General features: G+C 42.1%; 1 protein-coding gene, 1 long non-coding RNA gene and 1 pseudogene across 9 annotated transcripts; 1 reads left to right on the plus strand and 2 right to left on the minus strand.

Moving 5' to 3' along the window:
* Positions 1 to 3,162, minus strand: LOC120703200. Of its 3 annotated transcripts, XR_005686833.1 has the most exons (6): positions 2,859 to 3,160; positions 2,517 to 2,683; positions 1,710 to 1,855; positions 1,109 to 1,181; positions 962 to 1,034; positions 1 to 366 (listed from the first exon to the last, which is right to left on the minus strand). It is a non-coding gene; the product is annotated as an uncharacterized LOC120703200 (long non-coding RNA). The 3 variants fall into 3 exon arrangements; XR_005686834.1 differs by having other exon boundaries at positions 1,109 to 1,855; positions 2,517 to 2,678; positions 2,859 to 3,162; XR_005686832.1 differs by having other exon boundaries at positions 1,109 to 1,855; positions 2,859 to 3,161.
* Positions 3,163 to 5,624: 2,462 nt separating this feature from the next.
* LOC120703203 lies at positions 5,625 to 14,086 on the plus strand. 6 transcript variants are annotated; one of them, XM_039987214.1, is made up of 8 exons: positions 5,625 to 5,836; positions 7,660 to 9,765; positions 10,112 to 10,370; positions 10,412 to 10,524; positions 11,071 to 11,350; positions 11,459 to 11,591; positions 11,816 to 11,902; positions 13,656 to 14,086. In XM_039987214.1, exons 2-8 carry the CDS (start codon positions 7,713 to 7,715, stop codon positions 13,770 to 13,772), a joined length of 3,042 nt encoding a protein of 1,013 aa, XP_039843148.1. In that variant the 5' UTR covers positions 5,625 to 5,836; positions 7,660 to 7,712; the 3' UTR covers positions 13,773 to 14,086. The 6 variants fall into 6 exon arrangements, with proteins under 6 accessions (XP_039843148.1, XP_039843147.1, XP_039843143.1 ...); XM_039987209.1 differs by adding an exon at positions 7,432 to 7,541 and having other exon boundaries at positions 5,627 to 5,836; positions 10,112 to 10,524; positions 11,052 to 11,350; positions 11,459 to 11,612; XM_039987208.1 differs by having other exon boundaries at positions 5,627 to 5,836; positions 10,112 to 10,524; positions 11,052 to 11,350; positions 11,459 to 11,612.
* A 3,098-nt stretch (positions 14,087 to 17,184) lies between these two features.
* On the minus strand, positions 17,185 to 21,722 carry LOC120701917 (annotated as a pseudogene).
* Positions 21,723 to 22,010: the final 288 nt, after the last annotated feature.

A 22,010-nucleotide genomic window follows, 5' to 3' on the forward strand; every position in this document is an offset into this window, starting at 1 on the left:
TCGAGCAGCAAGCAATGGATTATCCATCATATACATCACAAATACACATGTTTTATACATCATATGTACATCACAAGTAAACAGATTTCATCCATTACATACTTTACATACAGTGAGATTAACTAGTTCTAGACCACTACAAGGTCGGGCAGCAAGCAATGGATTGACTAAATGTATCTAAAAAACAATGTACAGACATTGCTATCCACATGAACCAATAAACAACACCAGATAAGCTAGCTTCTGGCTACTTTATCTATTTACACACTCCTACTCAGTATATAGACATCACAACCAAATCTGAGTATGATTCAACTAAGTTTTTGCTTGTCTAAGAATGGTCTTCTCTAGTTTCAGTCTTCCCACCTGAAATAATACAATTTGTGGAATTTTTTAACATATTTGCACAAAACGGGAACCTATAACTATATATAAATACTTGAGCAGTGCTCGTGGGAAATCAAGCAAATATGACAGAGTTAAATTGCTATACATGATATAGCAACATAAAGGAAACAGGAAAAAGGGCAGCACAATCACATATGAAAGATGCACCGCAAGGTACAATTCTATTGCCCCCATTAGCATGAAACCTACACAACTAGAGTTCATGCTGACAGTTAAATGATAGATATTCATTAACAAGAAAACAGTTATGATATCATGGCAAGAACATTCAGTGGAACTTAAGTTTGGTACATAGGAAACTTAGGCCCATTTGCTTACAAATCAATTTCAGCCCAAGGTACAGGTATATTCAAATTACCAAAATGAAATACGTTGGCATGTAATGCGAAATGTCCAGCAAAATGAAGACTATAATGGATCATGTAAACAAAACTGTATACGGCAGCATTTTCAGCAAAAATAACAGTAACTATGGCATCTCTAGAAGCAAAACTGTTGCCTCATAACTAACATGCTACTGACAAAACAAGCAGTTGAGGGTAAGATAGCATACCTATCTGGCCCAGCAACTCGATCTTAACATCCATGTGTTCAATCCTTTTATCTGGGACTGGTGCTATTGATACCTGAAAGCCATTTCAAGTGAGCTGAATACTAGGCATGACCCAAGCAAGTTAGGTAAGAAACAAGGAAATCATACTTCTCCAGATATTGTTTCCAGGCTCTGGAAAACAGGGACCATTGTTGTCTTCCTGTTGTCCTTAAACTGAAACCTGTGAAATGACAACAATAGAAACCAACAGTTTGTAAGCTATAAGCAGGTCAAATAGTTTAAGCAAAAAAAAATATGTGGGTAATAGAAGTGCAAATGCTGGAATTCCTCTCCTCAATTGTTCCAGTTAACTCCTTGACTGTCTACAGAGCTGTCTAGTCCAGAACTCTATATAACAGTATTGCCCATGACATGAAAATTTTGGTTACCCTCAAATACAGGTAGATACCAACATTTCAATACATTTCAGAAAAATTGTAAACATATCATTAACCACTGCCCGAACTAATAACTAGCAGTGTACATTACACTAAGAGGGCAAGCAGAAGCAAGAGAAATGGCTAAGACAAGAAAAGAAACGCCTTGCCTGTAACACAATGAAAGAGTAGCCATGACATTATAGACAGGTGGAGCACAATATATTAAAGGTTAGAAGAAATATTTAATTTGGAAGACAATATATTAATTTAGTTACTACAGTTCAGATTGTGACGCTGCAGAAATGCACTCAGATTGTGGCGCTCCTTACCTTTTTTAGTTTTAGTTTCTTCATCATTAACAGATGATAAGATTACCAGTTAGGACATGGAGACGACCACAAGATTTGGGCACTATTTGGCCAACTGGCACATATGCTTCACGCCCATCACATTCACATCCTGGGCCACATTGTACCTGCATATATATGGTAAAGTCCAGACATTAAGGCCTTGCTTTGTAACGTAAAATTCAGAGATCAGTGAACAAATAAAAAGTTAACTAGTTCATCCAGCTTATATTCAGACCAGTTAGTTCGAGTTTATCTAGCACTGAAAGAAAAATATGCACAGATTTGGAAAACATGCCATACAAAGAAGCAAATTGTTCTGGGATTTGATATTCAGTAGTCAAGCTAATATATAAAAATTTCATTGTCAATCATAACAGAACTACAATGTTGAATTGGCAAGTGCAATCTGCATTGCAACGTACATGGCTGCTTAATCATTTATATTCAGTCATATAATCTTTGCATTTCCATACACTAAAATTCATAAATAGCTAGTGAGTATACTAGGCTAATAAATCAACTGGGCATGAACAAGATACTTATCAGGAACGGCAAGAAGTCAACCAGGCGAACAGGTTTACATCAACATATGCTTGGCAAAAATCAGCATGTAATCCCCTCACCGACCCTGAATCTAGCAGTCCAATCTAGAAATCAGGCACGATTTGGGGCACAACATCTGCACCTATTTCCTTCGCCCAGCACAAATTGAGCATTCCAATCAAGAAATCAAGTACGCATTGGGGATCTAGGGTTCGAGGTGGGGAGGAGAAGCAAGGAACGAACCTGACATAGTGTCCAGTCAGTGGTTGCAGGAAGATCTCACCAGCACCTCCCTGCAGCAGGAAGAGGAGGAACCTTGAGCTCGACGTTGAGCACACGGCAGAGCAGCTTGGAGGGCAAATCATAGAGGCGCATCTAGTTTCCGGCCACCTGGTTCATGGACGCCTCCACTTGGAAGTCCCCAAACAACACCAAATCAGAGCCCGGAACATAGCAAACCAAGGGGGTTGAAGCAGCAGCGAGTGCCTGCTCGATATGGCTCGTGGGAAGAAGGGTTTGGGATGCCGGAGAGGAGGCAATAAGGGAGAGGAGAGGGAGGGGAACTCATGGGCCGGGTGTGCTCACCTATGGCGGAGACGGACTGATTTGGCCGGAGACGCCGTCGCCACAGCTGTGGGTGTACCAGCCCGGCCGTACCCGGCCTCCTCTGTGAGATGCTCGACCTCATCCGCGGCCTCCCCGAGTCCGCCTAGATCTCGCTTCGCGACATCGTCGAGCACCCAGTGTCCTCCTCACCACCCTCGCGGCGGCCCCCTCCTGCGCGGCGGAGTCGGCGGCCACCACCTCCGGCGACGGTGTTGGCAGCGCGGCGTCGGAGTCTGTCATGGGGAGCGAAGGGATTAGGGTTCCTCGGGAGGAGCGAGGGGGGGAGAGGTGCGGCGTGGTCGAGGGAGGGAGAGAGGCGGAGGGAGCAGGCGGCGGGGGTCTGTTTTGGGCCGGGTGAAAGGCCTTTGTGACCCAGGCCCAGGTTGCCCAAATTTTCCTTTCTCAGCACAAGTGACATACGGTGACATATTGGCGACGCGTAACTAATTTACACGTCACCATTATGTGTTATCATTAGTGACGTGCGTTAAGATTGTCCGTCACCACTAACTAATTAGTGACGTGCGTAAATGTTACCCGTCACCAATATGTGCGTACTAGGATAAGATAAATGGTACTGTTGTGGTATTGGTGACATCTGCGATTATTAGCCGTCACTAATCTTATATTAGTGATGTGTGACGTTGTCGCGTCACTAATATGGGTGTCTCCTTTGACTATTTTTGACGTAGTGTAAGATGTATATCGGGAGAAGCTTGGGAAGGTCGAATCCTAAAGATGGACGATTTCAAGTTGGATACAGTCCAAGAGATCGATTCAGAAAAGTCATCCTGAATGTCTACTAGGATTTAAATCATAGCCGATACTTTGTATCACCTTAGGAATAAAAATATGTGAAAGAAAAAATATTGCAGAAGTGTAAATCTGCTAGCCGAATTTTCATGAGCATCGGTTTCTACATGACCGATAAGATATGTATCGCACTTAATGCAAAAACATTTCACAATAAAGACCGCCTGCATCACCATGATGACTTCAAGTTATGAGACTACAAGGCAAGTCTATTACATTGATCATTGCCAAAGAAGCAAGCTGTCAGCATAGCACACGAAAGGAAGCTGGCGAGTGAGGTCACCGTCAGAAGATGTGGTATAGTAAAAGAAACTCTATTTCTTACTACAAAAATACTTGAGAATTTTTGTCTTGCAAAAGTAAAAATTGCTTAGCTTCTCAATAATATCATAAATTTCTACCAGAGCCATATGTTTACACATATTGGAAACCCTTATACATATGCTACTTATTTTTGCATTGAGCTTTGTTAAATTGTTTGTGACCTTTGTGAGATTTATTTCATACTTTTAAGATTAAGATCACATACACTCCACATATTCTTCCATTGTCGGGTATTCTAAATATTAGCTATCAGGCGCATTGTTGTGGTTTTGTTTAAACTCATCTACTCTGCTACTCATATGCTGACTTCTATACTTGAGAAATGCTCCATCACTTTGGCACAGCTCATCGTGTTCGTCATGCAGAAAGATATGGACTATGCAAAAAGAGAAAATAAAAAATATCCGTGCCCAGAAGCATGAAAAAAAAAGAGAAAAGAAAGATAGCCCATATCTTGAGAAAGAAATAAAAGATAGAGTTGTGCAAAGGGGGTGCGAGTTTCATCCAAAAAATTCCACACACATGCACATCTTGATCTGGTTGTATGATATGTTTTTTCTATTGGATCTGGTTTTTGACATTGCAATATATGCAGAACTAGTGAGCTTCCTTTTCATTTCCTACCCTGAGCTCCACAAAAAGCCTTACAAGAGATAGGGAGAAAAGAGGCAACATAATGCCTTAGTGAGGAATCATACATATTGAGTGATCTGAGAGAATCATTTGAGGAGAAAAAGTTATATTTTTCTTGCAAAACACCCAAGTTATTTAGCAGGAGAAGTAGAATTGATTTGACTCTTTACATTGATTTAAACTTGTGATATACATCCTGAAGAAGATTATCAGCTATGAAAAGGGGTTGTACCAGAAAAGTTTGTCATGGTTTCCAGTTCGTTATGATCTTCATCTGTCAGGAGTTCTAGGATTTAACTTCCGGGCGCATCGCTGTTGTTTTGCCTAAATTCATTTGTCAGTTATTGAAGTTTCAAGGTTGTCATACTAGAAGCATTAGCTCTGGTAAAGAACTTGAAGAAGGACATCGACTATGAAAGAATATCAAAAAATTCGAAGTGTCGAATCTATGATAGTAAGTGCTTGAAGTTTCTTCTTGCACAAATTTTTGTTCAACCTCAAGCTTTGCATGATGGTAGATGCTTGTGAAATCTGGTAAGGAACTTGGAGGACATCCGCTATGAAAGAATATCAGAAAATCCGAGGTGTCGAATCCATGATGGTAGATGCTTGAAGTTTCTTCTTGCACAAATTTTTGTTCAACTTCAAACTTTGCATGATGGTAGATGCTTGTGTGATCTATCCAATCATATTTTTGAATAAATTTTTAATGCACAAATTTAGTTGTAAAAGTTGGTAACACGGTACCACCTTAGCGACCGCGCGCTAACAGTGAATACATTCTTGTATGTATCTAATTTTGCCGAAATATTTTGACAGGTTGGATGATTGGAGTGAAGAAGTCAAGAGGCTTGTGGCCAACACTGAGTCAACACGTGAAGGGGTCAAGAGTCACACAATTGGCATCCGACGGAGCAAGCGATTTTTTTTTCTACCGTGGACCAATAATAAGCAATAATTGATTAGCCGCGCCCGCTCAGTGTCTTGAGTAGTGTTTTACTATCTGTGGGACACCCTAATCATACGCCTCGCTGGCTAGCACAGTAGCACCACATGCACCTTCCGCGGTGGTCTACCATGGGATAGGGGAGACTTTGTGTGCCTACCCCAGAAGAGGTCACGGCCGGTCAGTAGAGGCGGGCGGAACGCTTAAGATTTCCGTTGTAAGCCTTCACTCGACGGGAGATGTAAGTACTTCGATCTTTTCGCTCATCATGCCTTGATGTTTTCCTCTAGTTGGGCATGGATTATGATCCAGGCCAATCGCTTGCGAATTAAGTTTGAATTTGTTGGGAACGAACCATTCAGTATTTCAGTTCTCTTAGCTTCCTAGCAATTCTCTGCGGCACAAACTTCTGACGATTCAGTTCCAACCCGCAAGAAATTCTCTCCGTTTGCACAGGATAGATGTAGTAGTAGCCCCAGACGTGTGGAACAGTGCATCAGAGCTGGCAAGATGCTGTGGAACCCTGGCACACATCATCTTTTCCTCTTCGTCCCAAAAACTTTGATCGATTGCAATAAATCCCTGCTTGTTTCAGTAGCAGGTGGTGTTAGGAGACTCCACAGGTGGTGAGGAACTGGGGACGGGCGCTGCTGGGGCCGGGGTCACCCGTGTGACCCGCAGTAGACTTGTCACACTAAGTCTTCCCCACTCCAGATTTTATGTTATTATGGACCTAAACTTGTTCAATAAATCGGTCCACATGTGTAATTTAATCCAATTTGTTTCGAAATATTTTTTTCTAAAAAAATTTATTCCGAAACAAAAGATAGTTATTGAATCTTGTGTGATGATTTGATTGTCAATCACACGTGTGACTCTTAGTATTTGCGGTTGGGGACGCCACTAGAGATAAGAGGAAGGAGGGAAGGTGAGGGTCTCGTCATCACCAGTGTAAGTTTGTCACACGGTGGGAGCTCTTTGAGATCGCTAAACGAAACAAATAGAACCATGTGATCAGCATCTAATGGATGGATAGGATTGGTGAAAAAAGCAAGGGGTCCCTTCTAGCAATTACATATCAACTCACAGTCAGCTGGCCTAGGGACAATGCTAGGAAAGCCTTTTTCCTTTTTAGGATTAGGACATCAGTAGGGGAGCCCCAGTAGGGGAGCTCCCTACCTGTTTTTCTATATATATATATATATATATATATATATATATATATATATATAAAGAATGAATATGTACAGAGAGGGATCCAAGGGCCGCAAGAGAAAAGGACGAAAAGGAATACAAGCTTTTAAAATCTACTCAGCCAAATTTTAATCTTCTTGCTGATAGGTTTGGCTTTAAGAGAGCGCCAACTGAAACTCGTCCTTGCAACAAGTTCTCGACTTTCCTGTTGAAAGTCTAGCATTATCGAATATTATAAGCCCAACATGCAACAATGTCTATCTCCTTATTCCTAAACTTGCACTAATATTTGTGAAAATTAAACTCACTTTAGGCCCCATTTAGTTCCCAAAAACTTTTCTACAGTACCCATCACATCGAATTTTCGGACACATGCATGGAGCACTAAATGTAATTGAAAAAATAACTAATGACACAATCTAACTGATTAGCACGAGACGAATCTTTTAAGCCTAATTAGTCCATAATTAGATATTAATTGTCAAATAATAACAAAAATGCTACAGTGTCAAAAATCCAAAAAATTTCGCGAACTAAACAAGGCTTAGAAGCCCAGCATTGAAACTTTAAAACTAGAAGTTTAATTCAGTTATTAGTTCCGATTTCAAAACTAGCATAACTCTGATTTAAGTCATATATTAGGTGATGCTGCGTCCTCATGTCCTCTGAGCAAGTTGTGGCACTTAATAAGTTGTGACTTGAATAGTATTCTTGAAATTCTTTACTACGTTACACTCCAAGATAACTTTCTGGTAAGTTACGGTTTCATGGATGTTCAGTTAGGCGATAGAAGTTCTTTTCTATTTACTACTCTCGAAAAGATGTTTCTTTTTAAAACTGCAAATATGAACAGTGGCACTTGGCTTTTAGTGCTGCAGGCAAGCAACCACCCTTTTGGTTCCTATCATTGTGCTGGTTCGCACATGGATTACGAAGGCAACAATCTTAGACATTTCCTTCAAACTAATGGACATGAGGTGCTTCAAAGAGTGGACAACAACTATGGCTTGAGATATTTCACAGAAAATGAGATTCGACACATCACCGATGGGTATACCACTATTCTGGGAGAAGGGGCATTCGGTCAGGTCTACAAAGGAAAGCTAGATGATCAATCTTCTGTTGCTGTAAAGAAATATAAACATGGGACCCAGAAAGAGGTATTTGCCAAAGAGGTGATAGTGCACTCTCAAATAAACCACAAGAATGTTGTTAGACTCCTGGGTTGCTGCACAGAGGAAAATGCTCTAATGATTGTCATGGAGTTCATCTCTAATGGGAACCTCAACAGCATTCTTCATAGCCGCAGAAGTGCTGATGGTCATGCTCCGTTTCCTTTGGAGAAACGTTTAAACATTGCTATTGAGGTTGCTGAAGTACTATGGTGTATGCACTCCATGTATAGTCCTGTTCTTCATGGTGACATCAAACCTGCTAATATACTATTAGATGAAAATCTTACACCAAAGATATCAGATTTTGGAATAGCAAGATTGCTTTGTGCTAATGGGGCACAGCATACCAGAAATATCATTGGCTCCATAGGTTACCTGGATCCTACATTCTGTGAGAATGGAATTCTAACGCCAAAGAGTGATGTTTACAGCTTTGGAGTGGTTTTGCTGGAAATGACCACAAGAAAGAAAGCAGTAGATGGGACCATTACCCTTGCCCAATGTTTTAGTGAGGCCCTTGCAAAAGGGGAGAATATGCTGCCTATGTTCGACAAGGAAATCAGTGGCAGTAGAAAAATTAAGTTTCTTGGAGATATTGGACAGTTAGCAGCAAAATGCTTACTGAGGGATGTCAAAATGCGTCCTGAAATGGTTGAAGTAGTGACCAGTCTAAGGATGATCAGGAAAGCTCTGCAGAGAGAGGAAGAAAATATGAGGCAGAAGCAGGGCAGTGTGCCAAATAACTCAATTCCCTCAGAGAATGTAGGGTTGGCGGCACACCAATTTGGCAATCTAAATACCTTCAATGAAAAGGAAATGAAAATGATGACCAAACACGGCAATCTAAATACCTTCAATGAAAAGGAAATGAAAATGATGACCAAAGACTACCGCATGACCTTTAGGGAAGAGTTAGGTGAATGTCTCTACAACGGAGTCCTTGGCACAAATCGTCCAGTTATAGTAAGACAGGTTAAGACATGTTCAGAATCTGACAGAGAGACGTTTCTGAACACAATGAGCATATTGAGTAAAAAGAACCACAAAAACGTTGCCAATATTGTTGGCTTCCACTTAGGGAAATCCATTTCAGAGTGTCTATTCGAGTGTTGCTGTGAGTTATCCATGTCAAAGTTTGGCTCTATATTATTATCCCACATAAACCTTTATGACACTATCTGCTCGATGGAAAAACTTCCTCTTCATCTACGCTTGTCAATAGCAGTCCAGTGTGCAGAGGGCCTGGTTCATATCCATTCATTAGTAGCTGAAAATCCTGGTTCGTGTGGCACCATCCTCTTCGGAAATTTTAGGTCTGCCAACATATTTCTGGACAAAAATTTTGTACCCAAGATCTTCAATGCAAACTTGTCAATATTTCTTGGACTTTCAGGTGTGCAGCAAAATACCATCTCTGTTTTTCCTATTAATGACAATGCACCAGAAAAGTATTATTCAGACCCAAGGGATGTTTCTCAGCCTTTTAACCCGAAATATGATGTTTATAGCTTTGGAGTTGTTCTTTTAGAACTCATAACTTGGAGGACAGTAAGATACATATATGATGGGAGGGCTCATGTGCTTACCAAGGACTTCATTGATTCTTATGGAACTGACTGTAATGCCATTGAAATTTTTGGCAAGGTCTACGATGAACAAGGCGGGTCCTTCATTCACGAGGCCATAGCCATCGCAGTTGATTGCTTACAAGTTCATATCCAAAAGAGGCCAGAAATGAATGATGTACTTTCCCGTCTCCGAATCATCGCCTCTGCTCAAAGTATTAGAAGCAAACTCACTGGTACACGAAACAAAAGCTCTTCTCAACTTCACCTTTCAGGCTTAACTTGGTAGATACACACATATGAACAAACAAACAGAACATGCAGTAATCAGTAGTCAGTACATAAGGTTTAGGTGTACCTTTCAGCACAATAAACTTTCTAATACAATGATATGCAGATCTCCTGTGCATTTGAGAAAGAGTAAAATAAACTTACACACGCTCTTTCACTGAATTGAAATAGTGTACCATGTATATCAAAATACAATATTTGGTGTGCTCTAGTGCTTCCAAATAAACACAGAGGTTCCTGAGAGGCAATCACCTTAGCCTATTTTATTTAATGCGGTCTTCTTCAATGCAGCTGGTGGCAACAATAAACCAAGCCAACCCACGGGTTCTGCTCCTGTTAATAACACAGAACAACTTCATCCAACAATCATATCAACCATTTCTCTGGATGAACTTAATGAAGCAACCAGGAATTTCAGTAATGATGTTCTTATAGGACAGGGCTTATACACCAAAATTTTCCTGGGGGTTCTTAATGGAAAGAGTTGTGCTGTAAAAAAGCTTGATCCTGTTGAAGAAATTCAAGTAGAGGTATCCACCATATCAAGAATGTGTAATCATGACTCGCAAAAAGAAAGAAAGAAAAAAAAAGAATGTGTAATCATGACAATGTTGCACAACTTCTTGGATATTTTCTGGATGGGAAAATTCGTGTCCTTGCTTATGAGTATGCACCAAGGGGCTCCCTGTATGATATTCTTCACGGTAAGGAGTAAATAGTAATACAACCTTTACTTTCAGAGGCTCCTAGCTTGATCACTTGTAGTATTCTTGTCAGACATAGGTCGCACTACTGGAAAATACTGCGTATAGCTTCCTTATTATTACTGTCTCACCTACACAACAAATCTTACTTGGAAGAGCGATGCATTTCTTTTGAATTCATCCATGGAGGGCTGTCAAATACCAGTTTATAACACGATCCGGTATTTAAGCATCATGTACACTAACAGTTGTATTAGTACCGGTTGCTATAACCAACGAGTAATAAAGGCCTTCAGAGCTTTCCATCCACCATAAAAATACCGGTGGAAATTAGACCCGATGCTAAAGCTAGGGGTACCTGGTCTAATTCCCACGAGTATTTTATGGTAGATGGAAGACCCTTTTCTGGTACTGTAGTAGCATTATCCATATTAAAGTGTTATATAATTTGTCTTTGATCTAATTGTTAGTCTGGTGAATAGTCTACAAATTATCAAACTTGGAAAGCCTTACTGATATTCTTAAAGTTCATCATCATGATATCAGGTCAAAAGGGTGTCAGAAACCAACCAGTTCCAACTCTATCATGGGTGCAGCGAGTGAAAATTGCAATAAGCTCTGCAAAAGGGCTTGAGTTCCTCCACCTGAAGGCTGATCCCAGCATCATCCACACCAACATCAAGTCCAGCAATATACTTATCTTTGATGATGATTGTGCAAAAATAGGTGATGTTGGTGTCTTCGAACAGCTGACTCCTTACAGGGACTATCACTACTATGATCGAACAAGGCCTCCACACAATGTTTTCTTCCATCAAGCACCTGAGTATGCAACTAAATGTTTCTATATGCTCTCATGTTCTTACGTCAGGGCCTAGGTTTGAAAAATGATATGCATTCTCCTTATGTGCTGTTTCCTCCTTTGAATTTTTAGGTGCATAATGACAGGAAAGTATAGCAGAAAGACTGATGTCTACAGCTTTGGAGTTGTACTGTTGGAGCTTTTAACTGGTCGCAAATTATATGATAATTCGCTGCCACATGGCCAGTGGATCTTAGTGACATGGGTATACATGCCAGCATCCATAGTTGTACTCCCTCTATTCCAAATTATATGTCGTTTTAGCTTTTCTATATACATAATTTTTACTAGTATCTAGACAAAGTATATATCTAGTTGTATATCAAAAACTAGTATCTAGAATATCCAAAATGACCTATAATAATTTGAAACGGAGGGAATAGTTTCTTTGTAGGTTGCAACAGCTAATTTGTTTATACTGAGATGCAGGCAAAACCAAGGCTTAGTGAAGACATGGTAAAAGAATGTGTAGATCCAAGGCTTGGAGGACTATACCCACCCAAGGCTGTTGCGAAGGTAAGAATTTTCATAAGCCTGGATGCTATGCGCTTGAGCGAGCAACTTGAGGTCTGTACAGTTTGATTTGATTGTGGCGTGCTTGAACATATCCATCTTTTCGCATTTGAAAAATAGGACATAATCGTTTTATCCTTTTGCTGCTTTTATGGGAATGATTAGAAAATGTTTGTTCTGCGGTTAAACTGCAGTTAAACTGAACTTATCTGTAAAATCATATTAGGAGGGAAAAGTCCGATATACACTCTCGAACTATCGCAAAAGTCTGACTTTTAATCATTAGCTACGAAACCAGACAACATAGACCATCCAACGGTCAAAACCGGGCAAATTTGAACCTTAGGGTGGTTTTGAAGGTGGTTTGTATTTTAAAAAAAAATCAAAAAACTAATTAGATCTAAAAAAATCAAAACTAATTCATTTTAAATCAGAAAAATATGAAACTAGTACCAAAAGCTTGCTAAAAAATTTTAACCTATCTATTATTGCTCCATTTGAATCTTAGTTATTAAAAAATAACAGGTATAACTACAAACAACCAAATATTATGAACATAAAAAATTAGATCTGAATAACTAACAAGTATTGTGACAATAGATTGGTTACATTTTTAGAAAACTTTTGATATCCATTTCGTAATTTTTGACTTAAAATGAATTACTTATGAATTTTTACTTTAAAATTGAATATTTTAATTCTCATAAAATAGAAAACCATTTTTAAAACCACCTAAGGGGCTAAATTTGCCCGGTTTGAACAATTGGATGGCCTCTATTATCCGGTTTCATAGTTGAAGGTTGAAAATCACACTTTTGTGATAGTTCGAGGGTGTAAATCGGACTTTTCCCTATTTAGGATCAAATAGATATAGCTTGTGTATGCCATTTTAAGAAACAGATGGCTTACTCCACAAATAACTCAAGGTTGGCTCCTCAAAGATACAGCTGAAGTCAGATTGTCTTTACTCTTTAATATCGTAGCCAGGAGACGATGGCGAGCTTGCGTTCTTTGGCTGCTCTGAACTGCTTATTTGGTGGTTTAGGGAAAATTACTTGCTTAATCCTTGAAGTAAACTTGCCTGGCATATATATACAGTCCTAATAAATCAATCACCAACGCAATATTCCTAAATCTGCTACCTTGCTAAGAAACTCACAGCTCTGAATTGTGCATACGCCGACGAAAGTGTTCACAATGAAGACACGATGAGCTGTGCATCGTGGACATTTAAAATTTGTACTCCCTCCGTTTGACCACAATCTATGTTAATTTGTACTCCCTCCATTTCAAAATATAGTTCGTTTGACTTTTTGACTCCAAGTTTGACCACTGGTCTTATTTAAAAATTTGTGCAAAATATCACTTTTTTTATTGTGAGTTGCTTTATCAATACAAAATCTTCAAGAATGACTTAAATTTGACAATATTTGCACAATTTTTTTTGAATAAGACGAGTGGTCAAATTTAGGTCAAAAAAATCAAACGAACTACAATTTAAAATGGATGTAGTACATTCTTATTCTTTTACAAAGTGACTATTCAAGGAAACTTATGGTACAGGGTGCCGCTTACAGAGCAGGTACACCTTAACAAAAGCACCATAAGCAAGACTTACCAGTTTTTTTTTACTCTTTGGAATTACAAGTATTATCGGAATTTCATATAAAAGAGAACAGCATATCTTGGTTCTAAAAGTAGAACAAATAAACTTTACTCTTGCGTATGTGTAATTCTTCACTTGGTTTTGAAACAGATGGCTGCTGTTGCTGCACTCTGTCTGCAGCACGAGGCGGACTACCGGCCCGAAATGAGCATCGTTGTTAAGGCTTTGAGCCCATTACTGAGTGGCGGTGAAGTGGTTAACCCGTAATACAAAAATTCGGATCCATTTACAGTTGAACCGAAAAACCTGAATCGATGACCTTACTAGTTCGGTTCAACTAACAAACTAGCTACGGAATTGGACCGGTGCAAACCAGATGAACTGGCTGGTTTTGTGCCGAATGTTTTTAGTGACCACACTATGTACTGTAGTATTGCTAGGTTATCTCATCTACTATGTCATATATGTGATTTGTTTGGATAGATCTTCTATTAGGCATGATAACAAAAAACTTGCCGTATATACAAGTACATGAGAAATAAATATTATATTGATAAATGAAAGCCACTGGTTGGATCGTTGAACCAGTGTGTCAATAGCCTTGAGGGTGGATTATATATAGGTACAAGATTTGGAAGGCAAAACTGTAAAAAATACATGCGTGTCAGCAATATCACCTCATGGTTGAGACCTTTAATCTATCATCAATACTATAAAGATAAAAAACAATTAGAAAATTATTTTTCACCTATATCAGGTCCATCATACCCCTCACGTAGGATCTACGTGTCAGGATTGAAGAAGGTGGGAGAGGGTGCAATTCACCCCTGCCTCTCTCTTCCTCTCACAACTCTCCTCGACCTCAAGTCTCTGTCTCAAAAAAAAAACTCTCCTCAAGTCTCCACTGTTGGACGACCGGCGCGCCTGGCTGCTCGCGGGCCTCTCTTACGGTCCCCTCTCGTCACGCTCCGTGGCCCTGGCGCCCCTCCTTCCCTCAGCTCGCACGCGAGCTCCATGGCCTCATTGCCGAGTGCCCCTCACGGTGAGCCCCTACCTCCAGCCTCCCTCCGCCCTAGCATAGCCCCTGCACGGGGCGCCCTCGCCGCCTCTTGTTGCTTCCCAGCCCAACACCGGGCACACCTTCCTTGCCGGATTCTCGCTAGAGACCGAGCTTCACGGTCGCTCGAGGTCGAGCCCCTGTTCGCAGCCCGCTCTCTCCCGTCCACCTCCGGCCCCTGTTCGCAGCTGACCCGTGCTCCTCCACCGCCCCTCGCCGCCGGCCCAGCCTCCCATCGCTAGAATTTGAAGCCCCCTCCACTACAGCCACGATCTTTTCAGGGTCCTCAGCGCTTAAAGTTAGGGACCTGGTTGTAAAGTTAAAAACTGTAAGCTATGTAGAACTGCAACGTGTAAATTCAATTAAAAATCAAATAAATATCAGAAAAATGCAAAATAAAAAATTTTGAGCTCCCTGTTACAATGTTTACAACTTTCATTATATGCACACCTTCAGTTTCTACTAAAAAATTATTTCTTATCTCACCACATCTCTCTATACCCACCTATTGTATTGGGCACCCACATCATAACCACCTCAAATCCTAACGTGTTCTTATAAAAAGATAGTGCTTACGTGAAGAATAATTAGGAGCCCTACATGGGCTACCCAAACTAAATCACGACACGCACATGCGACTCTCCTAGTAAATAATAAATGGTTTTCAGAAATGAAACCATATGAAAGATGGTAAGTCCACGTCAATAGCCAACAAAACTATTAGTGTGGATAAAAGAAAACGTACACTACTAGAAAACACACCATCTGCACCCGTTGGAGAGAGTCTTAGGCATCGGTTTTCCAACCGGCACTACCAAACTGAGACCATTGAGGTCGGTCTAAGACACCGAGTATTTTACTCGATACTCAAGGCCACCTTAGGTACCAGTTGAAACAGTGGCGGGCCCAAAGGTAGTCCGGGTAGGCCCAAAACTACCCAAAATTTTGGTTCAAAATCTTTTAGGGACCAGGATGACACACTCTGACAAGTTCGAGCACGGACCACATATTTTACTCTAAATTAGGAAGCACCTAGATAGGATGCATCCACATGTCAGCTATATTTTTTTCATATCAATGCTCGCCAAGGTATAAAATCGCGGGCTAAGACGTTTAGCGGAAACCCTTCCAAAAAGCTAAGAGAGCTATAGCGAAAGTTATAGCGCAGCTATCCATTTAGCGGTTTGCAAAAAAAATATGCATAATGTGGCCAATAACATCATTAATGCAACCAATTTCAGCAAATTTTTCATAGCCATACGTCCATAATACATATAAAATTAGAAGCATCATTGGTCTAACATTCTAAAATAGACTCAACACGTCTCTTGACTGCCTAACTGTGCCCGTGATGCTTTGTCTATGATCCACCCTAGTTATATTGATTCTTTATTTCTTTTGGCTACATCTTTAGCGGAAGTAGCGGACATTTATTATCACTAAATCCTATAAAAAACTCCTATAGCGGACATAGCGGACAAATACTGTATAGCGTAGTGGGAGATCTCTTAAAAAGCTAATAACGGACAATAGCGAGCTATTAGCGGGCTATTTTGTACCTTGATGCTCGCCATACATTACAAACAAAATCTCTTGGAATTTAGGACAAGAGCTCTAAAAGTTGATCATGAAGGATTAAGGATGGATATAGATGGCTAAACATCCGAATTATCCGTATTCGTATCTTCTTAAAACACTAATATGGATATCCGTATTCGTATTTAATTTTAATATGGATGTATTTGAATTCGATTTTTAGAATTTTTCTCTATCCGATTCCATAATCGTATTCGACAAAAATGTGAAATATCTGACCATATCCATATCCGCAAAGAAAAAGTGACTAATGAAACTATCTTAAACTTATCTCTATAGCTAATTACTTAATGATGCACACCATTTAAATTATTTTAAAAGCTAGATGACTAATAATGTTAACTCTAATATTATTAAGGATATAAAAATTAAGTTTAACTATTTTAATATATTTATTTAATCACAAAAGTATTTTATATGAGTCAAATTACTTATTTATTTAATGGTGAATTTTTTTATATATCTTAGTTATTAAGTATTCAAATATTTATTTACTTTGCATTTATAATTTGTTTTATATATTTAATTATAAAATCTATACATAGATAAGTATATTATGTTTACTTAGCTATCTTTGAATTCTTTACTCTCTACTTGAATTGTATAATGATTCCATTGTACTACAAAATCGTTGACAAAGTAAATTGATTGTCATGATGGTGCTATATTTCAAATCGACAAGGTATCCAGATTCGGATCCGAATTCGAACAATCCATTTTGTATTCGTATTAGATGAGATCCCCATTTGCATTCGCATCCGGATTAAAATGTGACAAAAGGTGACATCCGGATTCGATTGCATCCATATCTGATCCGAATCCATCTGTGTGAAGGATGAAGATCGAGATATAACCACGTTGGCAAGGCATAGGCAAGCATACGCCAATTAATGACATTGGACCACGTAACACAATTTAACAAGTTTAGGCATTGGAAGAACCTAGGTGAGAACCCTGAACAAGTTGGAAGGTCGCCCTTGCACTCCTCAGCAAATAGCAAGATTTTTTTTTGGCTGGTGGTGGGGTGGGGGGGGGGGGCGTTGTAAAATAACAATTTCTAGAAGCAGAGAACACCCACGGGAAGCAGAAATCTTCTGCGGCCCACTCCTTTCCATTTCTGTTTCTTGAATAAACCCATAATATACTTCTTAATTACTGTGATGACCTACAGCACTGATGCTATTCCTTCTAAAATATCTCATCTCTACTCGATCGAGATAGCCACATTCCCTTGTTCCACTACGAAACCATCTCAAACAATAACCTGCTGTCCGGACTGTCGTCGTCATCTCCGGTTGATGGGTTGCGTCTCGGAGTAGGCGCCACGGTACTCCCCTGACGACTGCTCAAACTCCCCGGTGTACTGCTCGGAGGCGAAGGCGGTGAGGCGGAGCTGCTGGATGGCGGCCGCCTCCTGCCCGGAGTCGTGGTAGTTCCGGCTCTGCCCCACCTTCACCCCGTTGCTCAGGTCCGACATGCTCCCTTCGTCGTCCAGCGCCCTCATCACCTGGCGACGATCGAGGACATGCATGTTGGTCGCCTTTCCCCTTGCAAAGATCGACCTCGATCACTGCGTGCATGCTGTCCGACAGATTTAATCAATTACCTGCACCATCCGCGGGCGCTTGGGAGCCGAGTGGCGGACGCACGCGGCCGCGGCCTCCACCATCACGATCATCTGGCCCCGGTTGTAGGCGCCCTCGAGCCGGGGGTCGACTACCGCGTCGAGGTCGCCCGTCTCGACGGCGTCGACGAGGACCGGCCGTGCCTGCAGGTCAAGCCAAGCTTCAGACTTCGTCAGAGCAAGTTGCATTTGCATTGCGATTGGAAGCGCTGCAGGTTCGCTTCGCTGGCGAGGGTCTCTACCCATTCGACGAGGCTCTCCTCCCCTGGGCGCGCCTGGTCGACGGGCTTCCGTCCGGTGATGAGCTCCAGCAGCACGACGCCGAAGGAGAACACGTCCGACCGGTCCGTCAGCTTCCCGCTTGACGCGTACTCCGGGGCAAGGTACCTGCATTATTAATTAATTTGCACTTACTTATTATTATTATTAGCTTGATTATATTACTACTGAGCATCCAAGTTCTTATTATTATTAGAGAATAATCAATAATCATCAAATTAAACGTGGACGCCGGCCGCACCCGAACGTCCCCATGATGCGAGTGGAGACATGCGTGTGCGTGTCGTTGGAGAGCTTGGCCAGCCCGAAATCTGCAACCTGCATGACGGGCATGGCACCGTCAGTCACCAGCATTTCCACATGCATGCGCTGATCTGAAGCTGAACACTCGACGATCAGTCAGCGGTCATGCCTGTGCTTCGAAGGAATAATCGAGTAGAATGTTGGCGGACTTGATGTCCCTGTGGATGATCCTCGGGTGACCTGGAAAGTTCAGCATGCATCAGCAGCAAGGTCAAGGAAAAAACATGAGCATTTATTTGTTCATCTCAACAAAATCGAAACTCATAGTAGTGGCCGGGCGTATTGTGTAAATAAATTATTAAAGGGTCTGTTTGGATAAGCCGGCTAAATTGATAGTTAGATAATTTTAGCTATGGTGGATTCAACAGAACCAGCTAATGCACAGCTAAATCTCTTTTAACAAACTAAATAGCAATTATCCAATTAGCTGGTTCAACCTAGCTAATTTAGCTAATGAATTAGCTGGGTGGATCCAAACGGAGCCAAATTAAGTCGTCGATTGTTAATAACTCGTCCAAAAATTAAAACATACAATCTTCGTGCAGGTACGCCAATCCCTTTGCGGCGCCAATGGCGATCTTGAGCCTTGTTGGCCAGTCCATCACCGGCATGCCACGACCTGCACCGAGCAAAATTAATTATTATTCATCCATCAGCAGGATGTGTATGTATGTTGAAGACAGTTATAGTATATATATATGTAGTAGTGTTTCCTGGACTGGAGCACAGCACATACTGTGGAGGTGGTGCTCCAGGGTGCCGTTGGGGACGAACTCGTAGATGAGCATCCGGTGGTGCTGCGCGATGCAGTAGCCGACGAGGGAGACGAGGTGGCGGTGGTGCACGCGGCTGATGATCTCCACCTCCGCCTGGAACTCGCGCTCCCCCTGCCCGCTGCCGGCCTTGAGCTGCTTCACGGCCACGCACTTGCCGTCGGCCAGCCACCCCTTGTACACGCACCCGAACCCGCCCTCGCCGATCACGTTGTCCCGGGAGAAGTTGCTCGTGATGCTCGTCAGCTCCTCGTAGCTGAAGGACGACTTGGAGCCCGGCGGCGGCTCCATGATCCCGGACTGGTACTCCGGCCCCGCCGCTGGCGAGAAGCCCGCCGATGCTCCCGGGTAGAAGGCGCCCGACGTGTTGGCGAAGACGCCGAACTGACCCGACGCCAAGTTGTTGTCGCCGTCTGCAGCGAACATGGCTTCCATTGGTTACGAATGAACTAATAACTACTTCCAATGGCATAATTATGGTATGATGATGGCTCCAGGTTAAATACCGTTGTGATAAACGAGTCCGTCCGTCGTCTTCCTCCTCCTCCTCGTGATGAAGAAAACGGCGAGCATGGCAAACATCAAGCCGGTGATCGCCGCACCGGCAATGGCGGCAGCTACATGGCTGGTGCCTACTCCTGATGAGCCTAAAGATGACCGGGATGAATTGCCGGCGGCGGTGCTACCGTTGGTTCCGTGTGACGAAGGCAGGGTGTTGGAGGCTAGGGTGCCAACGGCGGCACCAGGTGCAATGGACACTGGAGTATTATTTGACGAGACTGGGACAGGAATTATGACAACTGATTGGTTGGTCGGCGGTGGAGGCGACGACGACGATGACAACGATGAAGAAGAAGAAGATGGTGGACTACGTGAAGGTTGGGAACTTGATTGATCATCGTTGCTCTCCTGTGGTGGCGATGGAGGAGATTCTCTCGACAATGACGGAGACCTGCCTGATTGGTTGGGAGAAGCCTGCTGATTGGAGGGCGAAGATGGAGGTTGCGGAGGCGAGGAGCCCTCTGACCGCTGCGGAGGCGACGATGATGACGACCTGCCTGGAGGTGGTGAAGAGTTGGAATTGTCACCGCTGTTCCGTGAAGATTCGGAAGGCGGAGTTGGTGGTGGTGAAGACTTCGAATCGCCGCCGCCGCCGCTCCAAGATGGAGAAGGCGGTGGGCTTGGTGATTGTTCTGATGATGGCGGAGGCAATGGTGGAGGGCTTCCTGAGGGTGAAGGAGGGCTAGAGGAATCTTCTGAATCTGAGGGTGGTGTTGATCTTGAGCTTTCTGAGCTTGGAGATGGAGGTGGGCTAGACCACCCCTTCGAATCAGGGGATGAGCCTGAACCTGAATCTGAACTTGAATCACTGGGTGGAGGAGCCTTGGAATCATTGTTGTTGTGGTTATTGTTGTTGTCGTTGCCATTTCCATTTTCTTGACTTGACGATGAAGAACTCGGCGACGGGGCTATATCCGACATGCTTTCTTTCTCAGACGCGCCTGCTTTACTAGTTGATCCAAGTTGGTATTACGTACCTCTGTTGCGAAAATCATCAAGCTGCTTTTCTTGATCAATTTGTGCCCTCCCTTTGCATCCTTTGCGCTTGGATATGAACTGCAATAATCAAACTTCTTTCTCCCCATTCCCTGTTAGTGCAGCTCGGCGTCTAACATCTTCTATGTCTTCACATCTATAGGGAGAACTGCTATGAGCTTAGCAATGGACCAACAAAGACTCAATTTCAACCGGTAGCCTAGAAACTCCAGGGAAGAAATTTTGCTATTTTACTAAGAAAGAAAATGAAAAGAAAAAAATTGTAACTCCCATCAAGGGGCACGAGAAGATGGGTTCTTGTCATCAAATGCCTAAGAATAGGAAGATCCACGAGAGTTTCAAGCGGAAGGACGACCCAACCTAATTAAAGAACAAGTGTTATTTAGGCATTCCGGTTCTTCGCCACTAGGACAAAATGTGAAGGCTCAAAAGCAGGAGGGAAAGTAGCTCCTTGCTATATTTGGCTTACGAGCTCGTTTTGCGTATGCCTCTCCCCCCCTTAAGGTAAGTAGTAGTCAATACATGCCATTGTTCCTTGATGAGCCAATTTAGCCAAATACTACAACTATACTTTAGTGTCACCTATGTGAAAATGCCACAGCAAAATAAACTCATCTAGCTAGATTCTACTTACATATGCAGTCCACTCTGTAACTTCCATACATATACTTGATACCAGGCACAGATGTATTGATCTTAGCTTAGTCGCTAGTCAGCAAGCTGTGGACTACTGTCCAAATCAGCTACCAAAACGTAATTGACGCTACTTACAAGATTGCATAGGAATACATTTCACAGCAGACGGCATAATGGCCCTACAAATATCACATCAACTGTTGCAACATTCTCGGAGTTTATATAAGCTGAACTGAGCCTAGTAAACCCGAGAAATATCACATGAAAATGACACATCACCACTGCCGGCACATCTGACAGTCCAAAAGGAACAAAGCTTGACTACCAGAATAATAAATAGCGTGACCAGCCGTAGCTCGGGTGGTGCGCGCTCCAGGTGTGGAGGCCACCGATCCCGCATTCGAGTGTCACTCAGCACGGGATTTTCCCACGGGTGCTGAGGAGTGCATGTGTGCGTGCGGTGTGAGTACCTCAGTATGACGCATTACTCGGAACAGCCTCGTCTGCGTTGAGTCCGATCAACATGGGTGCCTAAAATTCTTAGATGATTCCCAGTACTCCTGGATGCTTTAAAAAAAAGAATAATAAATAGGGAATAAAATTAGCGAGAATAGTTCTGGTTCGTTTATTTTTCTCTATGGCTATGCTCGGACCCAACACCACTGCGAGGTGCCAGCGCA

This window comes from Panicum virgatum, chromosome 4K (assembly GCF_016808335.1).
Source record: "Panicum virgatum strain AP13 chromosome 4K, P.virgatum_v5, whole genome shotgun sequence".
NCBI lineage: Eukaryota > Viridiplantae > Streptophyta > Magnoliopsida > Poales > Poaceae > Panicum > Panicum virgatum.